This window comes from Dermacentor albipictus, chromosome 4, assembly GCF_038994185.2.
Source record: "Dermacentor albipictus isolate Rhodes 1998 colony chromosome 4, USDA_Dalb.pri_finalv2, whole genome shotgun sequence".
Lineage (NCBI taxonomy): Eukaryota > Metazoa > Arthropoda > Arachnida > Ixodida > Ixodidae > Dermacentor > Dermacentor albipictus.
Window position 1 is genome coordinate 2,947,203 of NC_091824.1, and position 25,331 is coordinate 2,972,533.

General features: G+C 47.6%; 1 protein-coding gene across 6 annotated transcripts in view; it reads left to right on the forward strand.

Moving 5' to 3' along the window:
• LOC139059016 (nuclear factor related to kappa-B-binding protein) overlaps window positions 1-25,331 on the forward strand; it is a 617,245-nt gene that overhangs the window by 223,281 nt on the left and 368,633 nt on the right. For all 6 annotated transcript variants that reach the window (XM_070536798.1, XM_070536799.1, XM_070536801.1 and 3 more), the window contains one exon: window positions 2,225-2,312. In XM_070536798.1, the coding sequence (XP_070392899.1) occupies window positions 2,225-2,312 (88 nt within the window). The remainder of the gene's footprint in view (window positions 1-2,224; window positions 2,313-25,331) is intronic.

Genomic DNA, 25,331 nt, shown 5'->3' on the forward strand with positions numbered 1-25,331 from the left:
CACAAACTCGCAGTTTTTAGCACCTCCGTTAGCTTCATTGCCATATTCAGCGCTTTTTGTTTCATGACTGCTGCAGGCACGGCATTCCCGTCCGTCATCTTGAATTAAACTCGGGCTCGACTAAAATGAAGCGGAGAAGTGAGGAAGCACGGAGACTTGTGTGGAGAAGTCTGCTTCGCGGTAACGGCCAGAAAACAAAACTTCTGAACTTTAGCCGGCGTCGAGACAGCGAGAAAGTTGTAAGAAAGAGTGAGGAGAGGGGAATGGAGTTGCGAGGACAGGTGGGAGGGCAATCTTGGAAGCCACACGCCGGCACTTGTGGGCAATGCGTGATGGCGTGGTGAGGGTAGAGGGGCACGAAACAGATAGTTCGCCTCTGAGAAGGCTTGGAAAAGCAGACCACGTGTGCAAAGGGGTCGGAGGTCATCATTATTCCACATCGCGGTAGTGGATTTATGCTGTCTGTTTGCTGTAGTTAATCGGCAGGACTAAAAAAGACGGAATATGTGCGATTTTATGCCATTGAAATAATAATGTATATGTACATTTTGACGATCGCACAGCTCCCGTTCGTCTTAAGCGAAATTTCGTCTTAAGTGGGGCCGTTATATGTGGGCTCGACTACCTTGGTTACCAGCATCATCATCAGCTCCAAAATAACCTGGTGAACTAAATTATGCTTTTCAGCACACATTCACTGCCATTACCAAAAAAAAAAAATCTGCTTCATTCCATAAAAACAAAGCTAACTTGATTTACTGCCACAGCACCTCCTTAACCCTTTGAGGGTAGAATTATATTGAAAAAAACTGCCAGGTGGTCAAATTAATTTATTGCGGATCTTGAGTGTACAAAATGTATTAAGTCGGGAATAAATAGTCAAAAATAATTAGGAACAGTATTTTGGTATCGGCATCACTCAGAACTGCAAAATGTTCAATAGTATTTCCGAGTGTGGTACTCCTTGAAACACGGGTCTACACACAGCGCCTTATTGCAGTCTGCACACCTAAAATGCGTGTCTGTTCTCTTGAAGCGAGGAGTTGTGTTGGCGCACACATGCCATCTCTGCGTGCGGCTGCCTTGGGCAGAGGTCTGAGGCACCCTCTCGCGTAAGCACGTTGCCGCGGAGAGCGAGAATACCTCGCAAACGGCGCTGATAAGCAAGTGGTGATAAACAAGCTAAGAGCAGTGCCAATCAAGATAGAAATCAACTTCCGCCGCCCCTGCGAGAGCGTGCCGACAAAGCGAAAAACCACGTTTCGCGCGCCTCCGTTGCGATCACGTGGCGGAACCGAAACCGTGAAAGCGCGTTGCCACTGAGAGCGAGAATACCTCGCAAATGGCGCTGATAAGCAAGCTAAGAGCAGCACCAATCAAGATAGAAATCAACTTCCACTGCCCTGCAAGAGAGTACCGACAAAGAAAAAAATGACATTTCGCTCGCCTTCGTTGTGATCACGCGGCGAAACCGAAACCACCAAAGGGGCGTTGCCGCAGTCTGAGCGACGGGCTGAAGCTAGCAATCAGCTCTGTTTATCTCCCCAAGAAGATAGCAGCAATTTTAAACGCGTCTTGCAAGTGCGAAGAGGTGGCAGCACCTCCCTATGAGTGCTCATCGTCATTATGGCGCGAAATTTCAAACGGAGGGTCGGAACTGTACCCGCACGGCAAAGACGTTGCGGGACAGAAAACCGCCACCGTACATGTACGGCAAAAACCTTCAAAGAGTTAAAATATGCATTTAACAAGGCACACATAGTACTAGTGACACTGTAGCATGGAAGGGACAATTTTCTCAGCAATGTGCCTTCTGTGGGAATACGCCTCTTTTGCACTGACTGAACTTTGCATGCAGAAGGAGCTTATTCTTAGACATTTTTGTGAAGAACATCACTTCGGCCCAAAATTGCTGTGGAGCAAAGAATCCATCACAGAACCATTTTTTGTCACCTATCGCATGTTTATACTTGTGTGATCACTTCTGTTTGCTGCACTTGACTGCATGCTGGATCATGGCGCTTTGTTGTATAACTCAAGTGTCACATTCTTGAATTCCTCTTCAAAAACAGGAAGCACAAAACACAAAAGCATGGATGAAAAGGATGCAGCAGTGTTTATTTCTACTTTCGCATCCTCATTTTCATTGTACGTTTGTTCCAAGAATATTGAATTCTGACTTGCACAGCTCATTTTTAATTGTGTTGCACCGATGGCATTGCAGAATACGGCTGAGCTGGATACGTCGTCTGTGACCTTGGAGGAAGTGATTACCCGTACCAACCTGTCACGGAGGCCCCAGCTGCGACCTCGTAAGTACGCTTCTTCCGAGCCTTGCCTGAAAGGGCTGTTGGCTCTCGTCGGAAATATGGGAGCACAAGCATAGCTATCACTTTGTACGGATCCCTTACACTGTGTCAGCTGACTGAACATGAAAGGCACTGTTCACACATATATTTGTTTAAGAAATGCTGTTCTCGCTCTGAATATTACATGTGTTTACTAATAAAGGACATCACATAATTGTCATGGTTTTGCTAGTAATTTGTCGTAGCTTACTCGTAACTTTTTTTTATGTAACAAATTTGGGCTCATTCTACAATTTTAGAAATGTTGCATGAAATTTTACTAAAAGATTCTCTACACAATAAGGTATCGCTCGTTGGTCTGTGAAGATATTGTTACGAGGCATCACATATGAGCATTCCGTCAAAAAACCGCGTCGCTCCACGAAGAGAAAGAAGATGGGGCATGCCGTGTGAGATACTGTCAGTTATTCTGTGGTAGCAGCAGCCTGTAAATATTGTAAGATACGATTTCATCTCCTCCCCGTGTACTCGTGAATCCCCGTTATAATTTGGTGGAGCTGCGAGGTACCAGAAGCGCTGTACGAGTCGTGATTATCATGATCATTGTGATGACAGACGAGACCACGGCCATGCCTGTGCCAGCCAGTCGATCGTCCTTGCACATCCTAAAGACCCAAGGACATTCTGCTGTATGGATGAAGTTGACGTCAAAGATTGGATTGCCCGTAATGAACATATCAGTGAGATCAGTTGTTGGGACCCAATGCTGATGCTTGCAAAGATGTTGTTTTATCTCGAAGGAATGGCTAAGATATGGTTCAAAAACCACGAGGTTGAGATTTGAAGTTGGGACACTTTCAAAGAAAAAACTTAGGGCCTTGTTTGGGAAGCCCATGAGTTGAAAGGCAGCCGCAACAGAAGAGCTATCCATCGGCGCCCAGACGCATACTGAACCATACATATCCTACATTCAGAATGTTTTGGCTCTTTGCCGTAAACTCAACAGTGACATGACAGAGGCGGACGAGGTTGGTCACATGCAGAAGGGAATCGCAAACAATGCGTTCAACTTATTACTGTGCCAAAATGGTGCAACCGTCGACGAAATTATGAAGAATGCCGGTGTTTTGAGCGGGCCAAAAGTCGGCATATTGCGAAGACATTCGCTTGGCTACCGAACACCGCCCTGACATCATCATGTGAAGCCGGACAGGTCTGTCATCTGCAGTCGTCGCTGCCGTCGTCGGAACTTACATGAATCAGTTGTCGGGAAATTGAATCAATTGCTCCTGCTCTTCCAAACACCAGCCACGGGGATTTTCATGTGCCAGCCATCTCCTTGGTTCAGTCCATTGTGCAGGAGGAGCTCGGCAACTTGGGTTTTGCCGTCTGCGTCTGCACACCTGACTTTCGCCCTAGGTCGCTGCCTCGCCCAAGATCGCTGCCCCAGGGACAACGGTTCCCTCCTCGCTCTTGGAATCCAGTTGAATGGCGGATGGCAGATCATTGGCCATGGCAGACGACTGACCATATTCAGTGCTGTACAAGGTTAAAGAAGACACACTAATGGGTTCGCAGTGCATTAGTGTGCCTTCTTTAACATTGCACAACGCTGAATATGGTTTTCTGGATTCTGTTGTATGAGTGCGCTCTGGTGATCGGATGTTGGTGGTTCCTGCACATGGTGCTCATTGTGCATGTTCTTCTAGATTCTGCTCTCTAGAAAGGAGTGATGCAGCAATAAAATGATGTCAGTTTAGAGCAGCGCCTTGTCCTGTCGTCTCTTTTGTGTCCATTGTTTTGCGCTAAACAAAGTAATTATGGATTCACACCAACTAGCCCATCAACATATTGTGCTATAGGGATATCTTCAACTTTGATGACCGCCCTCTGGGTCAAATGTCTCGCGTAATTCATCAAATACATATGGGAGATGCTATTCTTATCAGATTGCGACCATATTGTGTGTCCCATTCCAAAAGCCAGGTCATGCAACGTGAGGTCGATAAGATGCTCTTTAAAGGCATCATATAGGCTTCTTCCAGTCCACGGGCGGCACCTGTCGTCTTGGTCAAAAAAAAAAGAAAGAAGGATGGCAGCTGGAGATTTCGCATCAACCATCGTGCCTTAAAATAATGCGCAAAGATGTATATCCGCTGCCATGAATCAGTGACGCCCTTGACCGTCTTCACAGTGCGAGATACTTCTCATCCATAGACCTACACTTAGGTTATTGGCAGATTTCTGCTGACGTCTTGGACCGAGAAAAAACTGCCTTTGTCACACCAGACAGTCTCTATCAGTTCAAAGTTATGCCATTTGGAGTGTGCAACATCCCCACAACCTTCGAACTCATGATGGACCCTCTTCTTCTTGGTTACAAATGGCCATCTGTCTCTCCTACCTAAACAACATCATTGTGTTTTCCCCCAACGTTTCAAAATCACCTTACTCGTTTGGCGACCATTCTAGCTGTCTTTCGTAAAGTGGGGCTCCACATAAACTCCAAAAAGTGTAATTTCGGCAGACAACCAATATCTGTGCTTGATCAACTTGTAAGTGCTACAGAGGTCCAACCTGACCCTGACAAGATTAACGCTTGTCAGGGTATGGCCGCACATTCTTCGTTCTTACCGACAACCACGCTTTTTGTTGGTTGTTGTCGCTCAAGGACCCAACTGGTCGCCTTGGTCGCTGGGCTCTCAGACTACAGGAATATACGTTTGAGGTAATTTATAAATCTGGCGGTCTACATCACGATGCTGATTATCTTTCGCGCCATACGATGGACCCTGCTAGCCTCGCTGACCATGACAATGATTCCTGTGTGCGCGGCATATCTGATTTACGCGACAGCAGCACTGATCAGCGTTGGGATGAATCTCTAAAGCTCACTATTCAGCAACTCTCTTCCGCACATTCCAAGCCTTCTCTACGTCAGTATGTCTTATGCAATGAAGTTCTATACCGTTGCAACATGAAACCTGATTGGCCGAAATTTTCACTAGTTGTTCCTTGGCACCTGTGTACCACCATTCTTCAACATCTACACGACGCTCCCAACTGTGGGACACCTCGGCACATCATGCACCTACGACCACGTGCGACAGCAGTTCTCTTGGCCTGGCTTGTATTGTTCCGTGCGCCGATGCGTTGCTGCCTGCGAGCACTGTCAACGGTGCAAATGTCCTGCTCTTCCACAGGCTGGCCTGCTTCGACCTGTCGACATTCCATTGAAGCCCTTCTTTCGCGTCGGCCTTGACTTGTTCAGACCTTTCCCTACGTCCGTATCCAGCAACAAATAGATTGCCGTTGCAACCGGCTATATGACCATATACAGTCGGCGACCAATTTTCCGGACTCCAAAAATTCGGACATGCCCGATTATTCGGTCAGCTTCGCGGCACCGCCATTCTCCCCATAGACCATAATGTATAACAACTGCCGAAAGTTCGGACACCTTGCAACCTCTCGTCTGATTTTTCGGACACTCCTTCCAACTCGGTCGAGAGCACCATGCACCGACTCTGACCGGTGCATGGTTCGACTTGCTGAACGCCATTTTTGTTTTGAACGGAGCTTCCTTGCTGCCCCACGAAGTGGCGCTACTGGAAATCCCCGCTCATCATCATCGTTTCTGCTTGGTTAGATAGAGCGGCTCTGCAGCAGTTCCAGTTTCAGCTTAGTAAGCCATGTCAAGACAATCCAGCAGCTGATTTGTTTCTTCGCACAAGACGCTGTGAGCAGGCCGCGTTTTTCGTTTGTGCGACTGGTGTCGGCCCGGTGGTGTTTGCTTTGTGAGCTGTGTCGAGGTTTCAGTGATCCAACGCGGCATACGTAAACATCGCGTCAAGGGTCTAATGGCGCCGACAGTGCCCGTGCAAACTGCGCTAGGGAATGCCGACAAGCGGGTGCCGGGAGGCCTAAGATTTGTCGCCTTCCGATGTGCGCTCCCTACTGACGCGGAAAATGTTCTGCCGAGACCTGCACAGTGGTTGCATTGCGATTCGGGACACCGTCTCATTTGACAGTTTCATAGGTGCTGACACAGCTGTATATACATGCGCAGAACTCGACGGCGGCAAGATCATTCGTCAGGTTTCTGCTGCACCGCCGGATGATGACTGAGTTGGGAGATGACGCACCATGTGCTACGCTGCCGTCGCATGCGAAGCGTGTACAAGCAGTGACTGTGCTTTCAGCTGCCAATAGTGACCGTACGACCCTCTCCGAGATTCAGGCTTATCTGATTGCGCGTAAACGGAACAGCGTGCAACGGCGCATTCACGATTTCTTCCAAGCCTACTGCTGAGCCCGAATAAGTGCGTGGAAATAAAGGATTTCATTTTTTTTTTCTTAATCTGCTTTTTCACACACCTGTTTATTCGGACATTTTCGCAGTCCCCGTGAGGTCTGAATAAACGGTCGGCGACTGTATACCATTATGCACGCCATGTCCAGTAGCTGCGCTATAGACAATGCAGGCTTTCTGCTCAATGATGTCATTCTTCGACACAGGACCCCGCAGCAGCGTCCTAAGAATCGTGGCCGCTGTTTCCTAGCGAAGGTCGTTCACAAACTTCTTCGTAGCTGCTCTACTGAACATCGCCACACGACAGCCTACCGTCCACAGACTAGCAGTCTTACTGAGCGCCTCAACCGAACTCTCACAGATGTGCTGTCTATGTACGTCTCTACTGATCACCGCGATTGGGACGCCAGCCTACTCTACGTTACTTTTGCCTACAACTTGTCCTGGCATGACACCGCTGGCTATTTGCTGTTCATTCACCTATACAGCCGCAACCCTGCATTGCCCTTCAAGATGCTTCCTCCTACTGATCCCCCCATACCCACCGCATATGCTCAGGACATCGTCTTTCGAGCCACAATAGCTCGCCAGGTTGCTCACACTAGGCTATGGGTGTCGCAAGCCTCCCAAAAAGAGCGCTATGATAAACACTGTGAAGCCGAGTACCTTCCTGAATCTCTGGTCCTACTCTGGGTGCTGTGTCGACGCCAAGGCTTTGTGCAAGGAGCTCCTCCCTGTCTACACCGGACTCTACAAAGTTCTCCGCAAGCTCAACGACGTTTACTACCTCATCAATCTGCTCCCACATAGCCTGTCTTCTTCTTTTACATCCACTACTGATGTTGTCCATTTGTCATGGCTGAAATCCTACTTCGCCAGCAATGCTGACTGATTTTAGAAAGTGCCGTGACGGTGCTCAGTCCACCGGGAGTAATGTTACGAGGCATCGCGTCAGCGTCGCTATGCTTATGGCCGAGTCTGTAGACAACAGTTATGTCGTATTCCTGGAGGCGGAGGCTCCAACGAGCGAGGGACCTGACGGGTCTCGTATATTGGCAAGCCTGCAGAGCGAGTGGTGATCACTGATTGCTCAAAATGGCCGGCCGTATAAGTAGGGTCAGAACTTGCTGATGGCCTACACGACTGCTAAGCATTCTTTTTCGGTTGGTGAATAATTAGCTTCTGCTTTTGTCAGACTATGACTCGCGTACGCAATTACACGTTCTGCGCCATCTTGCCATTGAACCAGAATGGCCCCCGAGTCCTACGTTGCTGGCGTCGGTGTGTATTTCAGTTGCCGCGGTGTCATCAAAATGCGCCAGCACTAGAGCGGATTGAAGGCGTTTACGCAATTTGGTAAGGCCTGCTCTTGGTCTTCCGTCCACGCAAAGGGCACATCTTGTCACGTCAGTCTCGTGAGCGGTTCAGCAATCCTTGAGAAGCCTTCAACGAAACGACGGTAGTAAACGCAGAGGCCCAGGAACCGCTGAACAGCCTTTTTGTCTATAGGACGAGGAAACTCGGCAACAGCAGCGAGCTTTTCTGGGTCTGGTCGTACTCCTTGTGAGCTGACCACGTGGCCTAGAAACTTGAGTTCCTGGAAGCCAAAGTAACATTTTTCAGGCTTGATGGTGAGGTTGGCCTTGCGTATTGCGGTAAGGACACTTTGTAGCCCGGAGAGATGTTCGTCAAACGTGCTGGAAAACACAACAACGTCTTATAGGTACACTAGACACGTCTGCCAGTTTAGTCCAACAAGTACAGTGTCCATCATTCATTGGAATGTAGCAGGAGCGGAACAGAGACCGAAAGGCAGTACTTTAAATTCGTATAGCCCATCGGGAGTTATGAAGGTGGTTTTTTCATGGTCACGCTCGTCCACTTCGATTTGCCAGTAGTCTGACTTTAGGTCTAACGAACTAAAGAACTGAGCATGACGCAGACAGTCCAAAGCATCATCGATCCATGGCAGGGGATAAACGTCGCGTTTGGTGACTCGGTTAAGCCGTCTGTAGTCAACGCAAAAGCGGAGTGTGTTGTCTTTCTTTTTTACTAGTACGACAGGTGATGCCCACGGACTTGTCGACAGCTGGATGACGTCATCATTTAGCATTTCTTGAACTTGACGCTTAATCGCCTCCCGCTCCATAGGTGACACGCGATACTAGAGTGTACTAGAATGGAGCGGCGAGAGTGAAGCAAAAAAACATTGAAATTTGCGGCGGCGCTGCAGTCGCCTTCTTGTGGCGTTCCGGCCAGTCTGGTGCCTCGACGGCACAGCGGAACCACGCCTACCGATGGGGGTTACGGCGGCGCCCAGCTGTCATCTGCTCGACGCGCCGCCGTCTCCTGAACATGCCGTCGTGCTTGTGTTTATTTCGTCATTTGCTCTCTAAGTTATTTTTGTACCAGGTATGTACAAAAAGAATACAATATAATTTCTGCTTTGCCATGAATTGAGGTTCCTCGCTTCCGTCAAATGATGCCTTCTGCATGATATGTATGCGTGCAGACGGCCCTCGCATATGTGCTATGGTTTGTCCGCCACCGAGGGTTGTGAGCTGGATACAGGAGGCCGCCGAAGTCGCTGCACTGAACTGGCCACAGCATCACCATCGCCCGGGGTGGCTCGATCGTAGTCCGGGGCAGCAGCGCAGGCGATGTGCAGGTGACAGCAAGCCAGGGGTGACTCCAATCACGCTGCGTAAAGTCAACACATTCGGCGAACACTAAAGTAGAGCAAGGGAGAGGAATTCTGCATGCGCATCGCCCACGTGGTACGATGTTCAACTCGGCTAGCAAAAGATCGGGCAGCTACTCAGATGCTAAGTTCACGTGAACGAAGCTCGCTTTCTTGAGTCGAACGAGTAATTTCAATTCGTGCGAGGCTAACTAGAATGAGGGAAGCAACTTGCAACACCTCAACGCCACGGTCCACCAGGCTGTGTCCCTCCACGTGCGACAGGCAGCTTCGTAAAGCCTTAGGCCTAAAGCGTCGCTACCCTGACAACAACCGGCATCCAACAAACAACACCCAAAATGAGCGCAAAACAGGCAGCCGCGAGGAGACGTCAGCTCTGTGAGGTGGTCCTACTCTGCTCGGTGCACACAGCATCCGTGTTGACGGCGCCCACCGTCCCAGACGGTGTCGGAGCGCCCGGTACCAGGCCGCAATACCAGTCAGCCCGTAGTGGCACCCGTGGCCCGCGGCCACCCGGCTCCCAGAGCCGCGACTTCATCAGAGTCAAAGAGATAGAAGAAGCTATTTACATAAGAAATTCGGACCACCCAATAGGCTTTCGTACTCACTCGCTTCAGGCTTGCCAATATGCTCCGTGGGCGCTATGCCTCGCTCTCCCAGGATGCAGACCACATGGCTCTCGTCCCGACGAATGTCATTAAAAAAAACACTTGCAAAAAGGCCTAGCATGTTGACATGTTCAAACGCACTACAGCCACCGTCACCTCGCTCAAGAAAGCATGCCGCCGACGCTAGCGATCAAAATTCACGCTAGGCCTACGCTTCAGTTTAAACAAAGGTCTCGAACGAAGCAAAACTGTTAAAATTATTGTCCGATGCCCCAAGAGCCCCACGTTGGGCGCCAGATGTGGGGTTCTCCTCCCGTACTCTTGGGACAAAGGAACGACAACACAGTTGTGCAAACAATCACAAGGGCATTTATTGCACCTTTCATAGATCAGTGCCAGCTAGCCGAGTTGCTATCCACAAAACATGCTCATGGGCGCGCGACAAATCTAGAAGTCCGACTCACCGCGACCTCGTGAGCGAATAGGTTCGCCCCATGCTGGATCCCAACACCTGGTCGTTCGTGTGTTCGGTCATGCCAACGGTGGCGCGTTCGAAGGCGGCCACGTGAGGCGGTCTCGCAGAAGCATGCGTCGCTGCGTGCGCGCGCGGCATGTCCGTGCTGCTTGCTGTCTCGAACTCCAAAGAGAGCTAGCGCTTTCCTTTTGTCGGCGGCGTTAGCAGCGCAACACTCGCGCCATCTCTCGCACTGCGCTTCAACCACATCGACTGCGCGGGCGTCACGCAGGCCACGCGGCGAAGCGGGAGTACAAGGGACGTGCTATGCGGAAAAAACATCAGGGGAGGCGCGAGGGTCACGCATGCCCACAACCTTGAGGGACGTGCTGATACTCATGGCTGAAGTTTGTCAACAAAACTTGCGAGCACTTATGCTGTATTCGAACGAGGTCCCGGGCGATGCAGATGTGTCTTTCGAGCAACAGCGGTATATTTGCCTCAGCAATACCCTCATAGCCGTCGAATGCATCGCAGGTGATGAGGGTCACTATGCTGCTCCTTGGCGGCACTGTGATGTTCTCGTCAACAATCCTCAAGGCGCTGACATACGTGTCGTCAGTGCTGCTCCCTGCTAAGGCCTGCGCCGTCGAAAACGTTACCCGCGACTTTTGTAAGTTAACCCCAGTTCCATTAGCCTGCAGAAAGTCCATTCCCAGAATGAGGCCCCTCGAACACCTTGGGAGGATAACGAAATCTCCGAGGTGCGTAAACCCACGAATGCTCACTTGCGCTGTGCATCTTCCTACCGGTGTTAGCAGATGGCCTCCTGCAGTGCGAATCTGCAACCCAGTCCACTCGGTAGAAACTCTTCAGCTTGCAGGCAAGGTCCATGCTCATAACAGAGGTGTCCGCTCCAGTTTCGATTAACGCTGTTATTTCTTCGTCGTCTATGTTGACGGGAATGTTCGACGTTAGTACCTCTCGTAAGGTGTTTGACTCTGTCTGTACGTCTGCGTCGTTCTGTTTTCGTCGTTGTCGTCATAGTGGAGGATCTTGCGTACGGTCGTCGTCAGCGGCCTCACCTCCGGAGGTTGCTGAACTCAGTTTTCCCGACCCGTCGGGCTAGGGGAGCGGCATCTCAGAGCACCGTGAGTAAAGGCTTGGCTTGGTGATGGTGACCTGTAACGAGCAGGAGACGACGAACGGGGCTCCTGCCATCGCTGATCAACATTGCGACGATTCGCGACGAAACTTCCTATTTCCGACGGCCGTTCACCAGGTCGTGGACGAGGTGCATTCTGCGAGAATCCACGGAGCCCCACTTGACGATGTGTCCGGCTTCGCCACAATGAAAACAAAGGGCCTTGTAATCTGTGGTGTGCCAGACGTCGCTCTTCCTAGTTCTTGCTTCGGTGATGTGCGGTTGGCTGCGAGGTGGCCGGAAGCTTGCGTCCATTTGTTGAGTGGGGTGTACCATGCTGCACGCACTTGAGGGTGGCGAACGGCGTACTGCTTCAGCGTTACTCATTTCGGTGTGCGGTCCCTGCTGTGGTGCCTCGTACTCTCCAGGAATATGGACGGCCTGTCGGACCTCGGCGCGCACCATTTCCACAATGGAAAGTTGTCCCACAGGGGCAGTGGTCATCTGCATCTTCTGCAGTTCCTCCTTGATGACAGCCCTGATGAGTTATCGCAAGGCGCCAACGTCGTTACCGAGGGTAACGGCAGAGAGCTCCCTTGAAATCATGGCGTCGCAGTTGTTTTGCCTGGCCCGCTGTTGAAGGGCCTTTTCCATAGTAGTGGCTTCGTCATGGAACTCTGCAAGTGTCGTCGGCGGATTTCGAATGAGGCCAGCAAAGATTTCCTCTTTGACGCCGCGCATGAGATGGCGCACGTTCTTTGTTTCAGTCATAGAAGGGTCCGCACGTCTGAAAAGCCGATTCATGTCTTCTACGTACGCCGTCACTCACTCATTCGGGCCTTGAATTCTTTCCTCCAACGATAACTCCACCTTCCCCTTCCTTTCCGCCCTGGCAAAGGCATTGAACTGCCTACGAAATTCTTCCCATGACATCAGTGTTGCCTCGTGGTTCTCAAACCATGTTTTTGCGGAATCCTCAAGAGCGAAGTACATGTAGCGATGCTTACGCTCGTGGTTCCAGTCATTGAGGTTGGCAACCTGGTCAAAACGGTCAAGCCAGTCGTCGGCATCCTCTGAAGCACTTCCGTGGAATAGATTCGGCGTCCAGATGTGATTGACGACAACGTAAGATGCTGCAGGAGTGGCAGGAGGTGGTTGGTTTGTCGTTCTAGTTCGTTCAGGTAGCAGACCGTGCTGTGGCTGGAGTCCCTGGAGACGTTGGCTGGCACGTACATGCACAGGGGTAAGCTCAGCTGAACTACTCGCCGGGCTTAGGTCTGGGGTATGCTCTCGAGATCTTACCATCGACCGTACCCTGCACCTCCACCAGAAATGTCACCCAGCTATTACAACTAAAACAGTTTACCACCGACAGATTGGAAAAAAAAAATGTCTGCCTTTAGCGGTGGCTGGTCCTCGGAGAGCGCGCATGCAACCACGAACTTCGTCGTTCTCGCCTTAAGGGTCCCGTGTCATCACGTGCAAACTTATTTCGCGGCATTATATATATATATATATATATATATATATATATATATATATATATATATATATATATATATATATATATATAAGCGATTTTTTATTAAACTTCTTTTTCCAGGTTGGCAGGCATGCTTACTACAGTCGACTTCCATCAGTTTGATTCTCACAGCACTCACTAAATTGATCAAATTATACAGTGGGTCGAATTAAAGAAGATGCTGAAAAAACGCAAAAGCACCCCACGGATTCATTTGGCAGTATTTGCCTGATTGTAACACACCACCGAATAGTATGTGTGCACGCTTTCTCTCTCTTAAGAGTAGCAAAGCATTATAAAAGTGACACCAAAGCTCCTAAACATAGTAGAAATCTCACACGCACCCAATTTTTTAGCTGGAAGAATTTTTGCACAATGGTGGTCAGTTTTCTAGTCAGCAATATTTTTCTGCATCGCCGTATCATCGCTGAATGTCACTGATTGTTGGCTTCTTCTGATAGCTCTACAGAACGACATTCTCGAAAACTCCGAATCACCTAGTAATTTTTGCCCACTTTGGCATTGCTAGTGGTCTGGCTTGCTCGATTTAGGGGTCATCTACCTCTCCTTTGTATCTCCTTGCCCTACCAGCGACCTTCATTCCTCACTTCTATGAATAAAAGAATTCATTTTAAAGTCAGCTTCGCCCCATTATATATGCGTTATGCAGGAAATCATGCAAACGTCCCGAAGGCGGTTTTCATATCGTGTCTGACTGCACCACGCAGGTAATTTTCAGTCCAATCTCATTTTAAAAGAAAGGTGCACATGAGTTGCTTGCAAATCTTCCTAGAGGGGGCCGAAAGTAGGCATGGTGGCAGGCAGCGCAAGGACTTCCAGGCACACTAAACAAAAAACTGAACGCCACAAGCGCTATACTTCAACTCAAATCTAAAGCAGAAAGTGTGTACGTATAAGCCATGAAGACGAAAAAAGAAAAGAAATATACAGAAAAAAGTCATCACCTGCCATGCCAAGCACGCCACTCATCCTGCACTATCATTCGCACCTGCTAGATATCTAACTTCGTTTCTTGTGACCAAAATTGACAGTGTGCTCACACAGACTAAATCATCATGCTACATTTCGTCTGCCTCTGCTGTCAATCTACAAGACTGCTCTGTGTTACGATACACCATATACGTGTTATCAAAATAGGGTGTACACCCACGATCATGAAGGTATACTGCAAAGTGCTCATATGCAGACACCTTCCCCTTGTTGTCATGCTCTCTTAGACGCTCAGTCTGCCCCACGTAGACTCCACCACAAGATAACAGTTTTATATACTACACCTTGTGTACAAGCTACATACCTATTGCGGTGTCTAATGCTACATGCCTTTCTTTCGGAATGGGACAGGTATTCTACATATACCGAAGAACTTTTCAGGTCCTGACATTGTTACTTTAACGCCAGCTTTGTTGCCAATCTTCTTGAGATTGTGCGAGGCACCATGAATGTAAGGAATAACAGCAGTTTTTTGCTGCTGCTGGGAAACTCCGTCATTACGTGAGCTCCTTGCGTTCTTGGTGTCCCTGTGCACTACTTCAGCAACAGCTGTGATGAGCCTCTGTGGGTTGCCCGCTGCTACCTACCTCGAAGCCTATTAGTCAAAGCTGAGTTACATTCAGTGGAAGCCTAACTTCTTGTGAACTTCTTCAGAGCACTGACTTTTAAACAGTTTTGGTATGGGCAGAGCAGAAGGGTAACAAAGGCTTACGGCTCCTAGGCTTATAAAACAAATGTGGTTATCATGAAACTGCAAATTAAAACTTCCTGTCCACAGGATAATAAGCAGTTTCTTGGTAGCCTAGTAAACGATTTTTTTGCTGTTACAGCAAATGCTTGATATTAGAATGTATGGTAATTATTTGTGAAAGGAGCGCGCTTTCTGATGGTATTATTTTCAAGCGAATGTTTATTAACAATTCTTTGAAAAAGAATTATTTAATAATAAACTTGCTATAAAAACGAGAAAACTCTATAAGAACATTGATGCTGCTTTGCACCAAGAGAACATAAAAAAATTCAAAATATACCTATAGAACTCTGTAGAACAGAGTAAAACAGAGTAGAACATGTAGAACTCCATAAAACATACATCTTTATAAGTTCTTTATATACAAAGGAATATGTTAGCTCTAGTGGCTATCATGCTCGTGCGGCGGCTCTTACGAACCACCACGTGGCACTGTAGAGCGCAATAATAGTGCAATTCTGAGGCCACCTTCTTGTGCAAAACTATGCTCTTTGTGCCACCACCGACAAGTGGCCCTGCTCAAACAACTTTGACACCCTGCAGATAAGAACTGTGACCTTTCGAACACACCGAATATCTTTAGATTTGAGCGAGGCAGCGATGAAATGGATTGAAATGGAAAACGAAACCTGCCTGTTGACGTTCTGGGGCTATTTTACGCACTTTCACCTTTCGTGCTCAAGTCCGATAAATAAAATCATCTTCCGAGTCTGTGCTGCTACTACCATAAAAAAATTCTGATGCAGAATCATCAGAATCCATCGAAATTTGCCATTTCCAAAGAGCATCTGTGCACGTCTTCGTTGCCATGTCGCAAGCTACGAGCGCTCGCCATGCCCAACTATAAGGCGCTTTAAAAATCCCCCCGCGATAAAGAGAAATGCGACCCGCCGTGGTTGCTCAGTGGCTATGGTGTTGGGCTGCTGAGCACGAGGTCGCGGGATCGAATCCCGGCCACGGCGGCCGCATTTCGATGGGGGCGAAATGCGAAAATGCCCGTGTGCTTAGATTTAGGCGCACGTTAAAGAACCCCAGGTGGTCAAAATTTCCGGAGTCCTCCACTACGGCGTGCCTCATAATCAGAAAGTGGTTTTGCCACGTAAAACCCCAGATATTATTATTATTAAAGAGAAATGCGAAAGTGAAACTAGAAAAATAGTCCCTCTTGTATGAGCTGGGTGATGCTAGCTGTCCGAAAGTGCCCCGAGTGCGGCAAAATTTTAAATTCAAACCACCAGTGATGGGCTATTGATGGGTATAGGTGCAGACAGGAAAGTATTAAGGTCCAAAAGCTTCAGAGATCCACAGTCAGGCATTTCATGTGTTCCTTACAGTCATGGTGTCTCGCACAATCTCAATATGATTGGCAACAAAGCTGGTGATAAAAGTAGCAATGTCAGCACCTGAAAAGCTCTCGTCTATGTAGATTAACCTTTCCCTTTCTGAAAGAAAAAAAGACATATAGCGTTAGACACTGTAATGAGTATGTAGCTTGTACACAAGATGTAGTGTAGAAAATTCTGCTGTCCTGTGGTCGAGTCTATGTTGGGCAGACTTAGCAGTGCATTAATGAGCGTCTAGAGAGAGAGACAGAATTTATTTGGAGGAAGGCAGAGAGGTCCGCCTGAGCTAGCATGCTCTAGCCTGCTACGCTAAGAGAGCATGACAACAAGAGGAAGAAGTGCACAGATGGGCACTTAGCAGTACACTGCCATGAGTATGGGCGTACGCTACATTTCAATAACACATGTATAGTGCATCGTAACACAGAGCAGTTCTGTAGATTTACACAATGCAGTCCACTTATTGTGATACCACATATAACGATATGTCGGTTAAAATGATGAGTTGACTTAAGAGTGTGAACTTATACATTAGGGCTATGAGAAAAAGAACCATATATAACAATACATTATTCACTGCATATCGGAAATATCGATCAAAATTTTGCCTTCAGGATAGCGTTTCCCATGCAGAATAGTCATGAAACTTGCGTTCCCTAGTTTCCCTTAAACGAACAATGCCAAGAGAGGGTGATAAGCTTGCCTACGTGAGTTCATTTCTGCTGCCATTAACTCTGCAGCATGTCCCACCCATGCGCCTATTGCAAAAGCCACAGAGAGTATCACTAGTTGGCGCAGTGTGCCACAAGATGGTGCCAACCGCCTCACGTCCGCGTAGCCCACGATCGAGCTATGCATGAATTGCATTGCGACGTGTGCGACTGGATCGATTTTCAACGCTCCAGTTACAGCATGTGAAACAGACTTGCGGAGAGAGAAAAAATAAAAAAATAAGGGAGAAGCCAAGCGGTGCCTGCCCTTTGGCCCCTTCTTAGCGAGCACGGAAATGCGCTGCAGAAGCAGCAGCGGGCAGCCCACTTGATGGAAGATGGCACCGACAAAGGGCAATGTTGTATTGCTTGAGACCACTGCGATCATGACGGCTGCAACCAAGGGTCATGCCAATCAACAGAAAAGGTGGGCTTTGTGTGCCTGGGCAAAACCCCTGGAACCAACACGGTGGAAGCCCCTGACATTACCGAGCTCTAGGAGTATGTCACTACTGATGATGAAAGAGCTGGTGCTTCAATGGAGGAGTTTCTGAGTGCAGATAGTCCGGCAGCGTTATTCAAAGAGACTTCCGACAAGGCGATTGCTGTCGCAACAGATAGCGGTGTTGTACTACGGGTGCAACGAGATTGACAATGACCCATCTTTGACACCAACCCCGATGTTCACACGAAGTGCACTGTCATCGATTGAGTTGCTCATTGATTTCGTGCAAGCTTAACTATTGCTGCTAGTGTTCAAGCAGCAGTTGGACACTGCAGTTATGAACTTGAAATTCCCTCAAAAGCAAGTGCGGATTTTTTACGATTTCCTTGCGCCTGACGCTTAATACACTGTTTATAGGTACAGTCGACTCCCGTTAATACGAAGTTCACGGGGACCGCAAAAAACTTCGAATTAAACGAACTTCCAATTAAGCACAAAACACAAAAAACAGCACTTTATTTGTGGTGAAATCGAGTATTTTCTCTTAAGAAAAATAGTCGGTCATCTTACTTTGCTTCTTCTTGTCAAATCGCGCTGCTGAAAGCAAGTTCTGCAGGCTGTAGATGTGGGGGAACGCTCCTTCCGCGTTACCTTCAGCGGCAAAGAAGCGCTCCGCGAGAGCAAGGCCCGCAGCTACATCGGCAGCCTTAGGTTGCGGCTCGCCTTCAACGTCATCGTCGCTTTCCTGGGTCGCTTCCTGGGGCCGAATAATCTCTACAATTTCGCTATCCGTCAGTGCACCGCACGTTTCGACCGCCTTGTCTACGGCGACGTAATCTTCAAAATTGACGTCCCCGAGAGCATCACCAAAATCAGTGCCGTCAAGCTCGCTTGTTGACGCTTCCTCCGCTGAAATTTCAGAGGCATCCTCCGAAGAAGCTGCCACAAAACCGCAAGCCCTGAAGCAGTTTGCAATTGTTTCTTGCTCCACCCGATCCCATGCTCGCGCCAACATGTGGATGGCACTAAGCAGGCTCACCTCGTACTTTGTGGAGCTATCCATACACAAAATCATGCGCTCGAGGAGGTGCCGCCTGTACAGGACTTTAACATTCTTGATGATGCCTTGGTCCATTGGCTGCAAAACAGCCGTTGTGTTTGCAGGCAAAAATGCGAGGCGTATTGCACTCAAGGCTGGCACATTCACGTGAGCACTGCAGTGATCGACAAGGAACAACACCTTGTGGTTCAAAGCAGCAAACTTGCGGTCCAATTTGCTTATCCAGCTCTTGAAGCTTTCGGTCGTCATCCACGCTTTTTTGTTCGCCTCATAGTCCACAGGCAGCATCTTCACGCCTTTAAAACATCTCGGCTTCGCGGCTTTCCCGATCACAAGTAACCGACATCGTTCCGTGCCAGTCACGTTTGCCGCGATCAGCACCGACACTCTCTCCTTGCTGCGTTTGCCCCCAGCACAGTCGTTGTCCTTGAATGTCGGGGTCTTCTCTGGTAGAAGCCGATAGAAGAGTGCAGTCTCATCTACATTGAAGATGTCTTCCGGTCTCTATTCGGCGAGATATTCACGCAGCTTCCACGTGGTCCTTCCACGTGGCGCATGTTTCCTGGTTAACGGACGCCTTTTCACCCCACACGCTCTTGAAAACCAGGTCATGGCGATCTTTAAAGTGCGTCAGCCATCCATCTGACGAAACGAAGTCATCGATCCCCAACATTGCTGCAAGTGTTCGGGCTTTCATCGCAACGATGTCTCCGCTGAGAGGAAGTTTGTTGCTCCTGGCCTTCCTAATCCAAACCAGCAGAGCCTTCTCCAACTCTGGGTAAGCGCTGGTGCGCATTCGCTTCTGAGAAGTCTTGAACTTGTCGTTCTCAAATGCATCCATTATTGTGCGCTTGTTCTTGATGTACTTTGAGAGCATGTTCGGCTTGATCCCGTACTTCCGCGCTATGTCTTGTTTGGCGGCACCTCCCTTCTCAACTTCCTTCAAAACCTCGACTTTCGTTGCCAGGTTGAGCGTGTGATAAGAGCCACGGTTTGCCATGGCTATAAACTACGCGACTAGGTACAGTCAATTCCGAATCACCAGTGGAACAACCTAGCCTACGAGCTACCCGCACAAAGGCGCTCGACCAACACACGCGTCGACATACGCTGCGCACGCTGCAAGACTAATCTCGCACAATTTTGCCACTGCCAGTATGCAGCGCTGCGTGCACCTATGGCACCCACGTAGCCTCCGCGATCAGCTCTGGCCACGTGCGGCAGCCGCGCGTGGCCTCCGTCGGGAGCCGCTTCACCTTCCGCCGGAGTTGATCGCGGAGGCCACGGCAGCCGTAGCAATGAATAATCGCGCCGCTCCAAGAAGGATGGTGTTGTGGGTGGCTGCGGTGGCGATGACACCAACGTGGAGCACGGAACTGTTGCAACACTTGAAAAATTGCATATTCTACCAAAGAATGACGGTCACCTCGAGGATCCCGGCTGAAAATTAACTTCCAATTAAACAATATTACTGGATGAGGACTTCGAATTATTAAGCGATTTCTTCTATAGGATTACATGCAAAACTGATGGGACCACCACTTCACTTCTATTTAACCGAAAATTCCAATTAAGCGGCTTCGAATTATCGGGAGTCGACTTATAAACAAACGCATTATTTTTCACAGGCTACTTTATACATTGTCTGCTTTTTAGTGCAAGTAGCAAATTTGGTTTCAGAGCTACAAAGGTATGTTAGGCAGCTTTTTTTACAGCAGTCTAGATATTGTGAAAATCGGTTATAATTATCGGATTTTTCATTCTTCTTGATATCGTTATAAGTGTACTGCACTGTAGTAGTGGCAGACGAAATGCAGTGTAATTAGTCTGTGTGGGCACACCGTCAATTTTGCTCACAGGAAAAGAAATTTGATATTGTTACGGCGCAACCAAGGGTGATGCCAGTCGGAGGATGATGATTTGACATGTGGAGGTGGAATCGGTCTCGACAGCCATCTTGTTAATGCATCGTTGCCTCTCTTGTAGATATTGTAAATACATCTTTATATGTGACTTCTGCAATGTAACAAATTTGTGAGAGGTGCGGGGTACCCACGAGAAACAACAACGGAGCCCTGCAATGGTCATCACCTCGGACTGGGCAACATGACAGACAAAACAGGACCCAAAATGGTGCGACCCATATCAATGCCTACAACCCCGACGGGTTGTAGCGGCTCAGCCTTGGAATTCAGGAATGTTCTGTGGCACCGACCACTTGACATGGAAGACTGGATCGCCACGTATGAGCGTTTAAGTGCCCACAGCAAACGGGATCCGACGATTATGTTAGCTGACTTGGTCTTCTACCTGTAAGGCATCACAAAGGTGTGGTATGACACCCACGAGGAAGAGCTTAGCGACTGGGACTCGTGCAAACAGAAGCTGAGGGACTTGTTTGGCTGTCCTGCCTGAGGGAACTAGCGACCCGCGCCCAAACATCCAATGAATCGTACGTCTCCTACATCCAGGATGTGCAAGCTCTGTGCCACAAGGCAGACAGCTATAATGCTTAGTCAGACAAGGTTGGGCATGTACTGAAGGGGATCGTTGACGATGCTTTCAACTTGCTCATTTGTAAAAATTGTGAAGTGCATACATTGTGAAATTGTGAAGCAGTACAGGATATCATAAAAGAGTGCTAACGCTTTGACCAGGCCTAGAGCCGCCGCATTGCAATGCCATTTGCACGTCTGCCGTACACAGCTGTGACATCCTCTTGTGACGACAGGCCAGCAGTGCAGCGACCATTATCATCAGATCACTCGACGCAGATAGTGCAGCGGGAACTTGAAGCCATGGCTCCTGGAACCCCTTCTTTCCACCCAATGGAGCAGAACCACTTGCCTGCAGCACCGATTGTGCAGGCAATAGCCCTCGAAGAACTCGCTAATCTTGGAGCTCATTCTGTATGTGCTGCTGCCACTTCACAACTGTCTCATGCTCCAGGTCGATTGACTGGTCCGCTGTATCCTGCACTCTAATAAAATCCAGCAAAGTGGCAAACCATAGACAATCAGCCAATCTGTTTTGCCTGCCGGTGTATCATCACATTGCTCGCCATTGTAACAACCATACTGTCTCCTCCTCTCTGTGATAGCCGTTCACCAGTTATTATCGCCCCGAACAGAGCGAGTGTCATTACCAGCCTCCATTGGCACTGCAACAGCCAAACAATGATGCTCGTGCTCCTTCCAACAGTCCCTCGTCGTCATTCCAATGTCACCAATCCCGTTCGCCACCAGCTCGTTGACCATCGTCCCTATCGCTGTAGGCTTGTCACCCACCGGCCCCGAGGCAGCTTCGACGCCTGTCTCCGGAAAGCTAAGCGATGCTGCTCCTGGAGGGGACGCTACATTGAAGATTCGACTGCAAAACCCTGTGATCACTTTGCCGACTAAACAGGACTTTATCATGTTTTAGTTGATGGTGTCAAGTGTCCCAGCACTCATTGACACTGGCGCGCACGTATCCGTGATGAGTCCCTAATTGTGCCGACGCCTGGACAAAGTTCTCACACCCGCTGCGTCACGCAGCGGGTGTGAAATCCTTGTAGAGCTGCTCTTTCTACTTTTGTCACTTGCAATGAAGCTAAAGAGCAGACGACGGGCAGTGTTGTAGAAGGCACGTGGTTATTTTTCTGTCGCTATCCTGCATGTGCTGTAGCACATGAGAGCTCTACTAAACCAGTCACAAAAATACAAAAGTCTTTATTTATACCGAGAATTGCGCGTTTCAGGAGCACGATTTTTTGAGCAGGACTATTTTAGTCACGAAGGCAATCGGCTGTTGCACTTTGGTCATCTAGGCGGGGCCTCCCTTTTTTTCTAAAGTTGTATCCGACTATAGTTTCATTAGAAGCACATCATGGTTCACTAATTCAAAAGCTTTTGAAATGTCTACAAGAACCCCAATAACAAAGGCTTTGTTTTGAAATTCTGTTAGAATGTACTCCTTCTGTTCAAGGCACGCTATTTCGGTAGATTTATTTTTACAAAAACCAAACTGACTCTGCAAAATAAGGTTATGTTTATCCTCGAAATCAGACATCCTTACCATATGTGCTGAATTTTTTCCAATGCTTTAGAGAATATAGGGATTATGGGCACTGGCCTATAATTTCTTAAATCATTGCGTTCTTCCTTCTGATACAGGACCTTTAGCTGTCTGCATTCTTTAAGGAACTGTATGACTAGTTAAGCAGAAATTAAATTTATTTTTGAGAACAGGTGCTATGATTACAACATTCTTCACGGGCCTTACTTGAATGCCATCTATGCCGCAGCAGCAGCTATCATTAAGGTTTTTAATGACAGCTATAACTTCATCATTCATAACCGGTTGCAAAAACAATTCTTTTTTATTGTGAGTAATAATATATTCACTTGGATCATGTGACGTGCAGGTGGGAGGCAAGACTGGTAAAAAAGTTATTAAAAGCCTCTGTCAGCTCTGCTCCTGATACAACTTCATTATTAAAGGGACACTAAAGGGAAACAATAAATCAGTTTAGACTAATGGAGCATTGTTTGAGAACCCTGCAGGCAGTCATTTCGAAAAAATAGTTTGATTATTAGATGAGAAAATGAAGGTCCAAGTATCAGTATTTGAATTTCGTGCCGAAATCTCAACGCCGGTACGTCAGCGTGGCGTCAGGGATTCCAAAGTATGTTTTCGCATTTGGGCCGCGTTGGCTGAATAAAGGTTCCCGAAACTTGCCATGTTTAATATTTCATTCCTTTAGAACACAATGTAGTCAATCTTTATTGCTATATATAATTAGTAGGCCCTAGAAGATGCCATCAAAATCCATGACGTCACAGCCCCCAGGTGCGGGAACTCAAGTAGGCGTCGCCACCCGTATCTCGTTCTTGCGCTATTTCTGGCTTACCAAACGTCTTATCGTTGTAAGAGTGGTGTTTTTGGTGTTGTAGAACGGTAATTTACTGATGCAGAAGTAATCATTTTTCACTTTAGTGTCCCTTTAAGTATTGTATTCCGTAGAGTAGTATGTTGTTGCTCTTGCCTCAGTAGTCCATTTAATATAGACCACAATAAATCATGTCTCCTGGCTTGAACGTCAAGTAAGACATAGTAGTATGTCATTTGAGCATGTCATAGCCTTTTTGTTAATTTATTCCTGTACTTTTTAAAGTTACTAAGATCATCAATTGAACGTGTATGTAAAATAGTTTGTGCAGCTTATCTATTCTTCGTCTTGATTTCCTACCATAAATTGGGTGTTACCCAAGGTTTGTGTGTTTTTGCTCTGATTCTGGCACTTATAATTTAAAATGAGAATTGGATAACTGCTTAAATATTTTAACGAACTCATTATAAGCCTCATTAGCATCAATTATATTAATATTATCGCACATAGCTTGTGTCAGTGACTCGTAAAAAGAATTAAGCGCTGTTTCAGTGATACACTATGTTACTTTTTCCTTTTGGTGCTTTATCTGTCCTGACATATGCAAACAAAGGGAAACAGAGAGGTGATCACTGGTCACACATGATGAACTGCACCGGCCTCCGTGGTAGTGGAGTTTCTTTACTTTTGTTGGTTGATATTGAATGCGATAGGTTAGACATGTATAGTCATATTACCGATGATGCTGAGATTTATTGAATGCTATGATCATTTTCTATCATCAAACGCCGATAATAATTTGAATACCGGTATGGCAAGGGAAAACCCTTCTGTAAGAGAATTTAACATGGTTTTAGCAATACACGCCTGCATGTGTATTGTGTAATGAAGAGTTCGTAGTTAGTAAGTCTAGAATAGATTCACTTTCTGGCGTAACCCTTGTTGGGATATTGACTACATAAACAAATGCATTAGAAACCAAAACCAGGTTGAATTCTCTTACAGAAGGGTTTGCCCTTGCTATATCGGTATTCAAATTATTATCGGCGTTTAATGATAGAAAATGGTCATAGCATTCTATAAACTTAAGGATACTTCCACTGGGAGGGCAATAGCAAATGAACCTTCCAGTACAAAAGGATAAAATCTCAGCATCATCGGCAGAGTTGCCAGATGCTGCCGAGCTAATAAGCAAATAACCACCCCAAAACAAGCCCGAAAAAAGCGGCGCGACTTTTGCTAAGAAGCCCAAAAGAAGCGGACGATATAAAATTTTCTCATTCTTGCAAATCGTTTAATTATAGTGTTAAAAATCGCACAAATACGAAGGGAAGGAAAACAAATCACTTTAATTATTTTGAACAGCAACAATATCAGCAAGAATGAGCGAAAACACTCATGCACTTTTTAACGTTGTCCCCAGGGTAGTCTGCACCCTGTTCATTGCGCGTTTGCCAGTACATGAATGAAGTTACTTGTTGACTCCTCCAATCAATGTTTGATTTCACGGTTCAACTACATACAGTCATCGTCGGATGTGTTCGACACATCAGGAAAACGCTCCGCGTCCACTTCGGAACCATACATGTTTTTAGAGTTGAATAGCTGCAACATTTTTAATGTCGGTTGAAAGTCCCGGCAGCAAAGACCTCGAAACTTTAGGCCATAACGTACGTGCAGGATGCCGCTCAACATAGGATTCTTCATTATGTTTCGGTGGCGCGACTTCACCAGGTTCATGTGCGAGAGCACGCGCTCGACATCGGCATTGCTAAGAGACATGGCCAACAACGACGGAGCGAACTCTGCTATTTCCTTGAAACAACTTTCGCCGCTTGCATCCTTGAAATCTAGCACTTCTACCCAGAAAGAAGCGCCGTCCTTGTTGTTTACATTTTTCCAAGGAAGGAGGCACAGCCGTCTATATTGAGTATCCAGGAGTCCTACATCACCCTTGAACAGTTTGAGGAGAGGCACATCCTGAAGGGGCAGTTTTACCTGGCTCAGTATGTTCTCGGGCGAGAATGATTTCATGGAATTCCAAAGATGAATGTTGGGAGGAAGCCTACGGGCATTAAAATAACAATATTT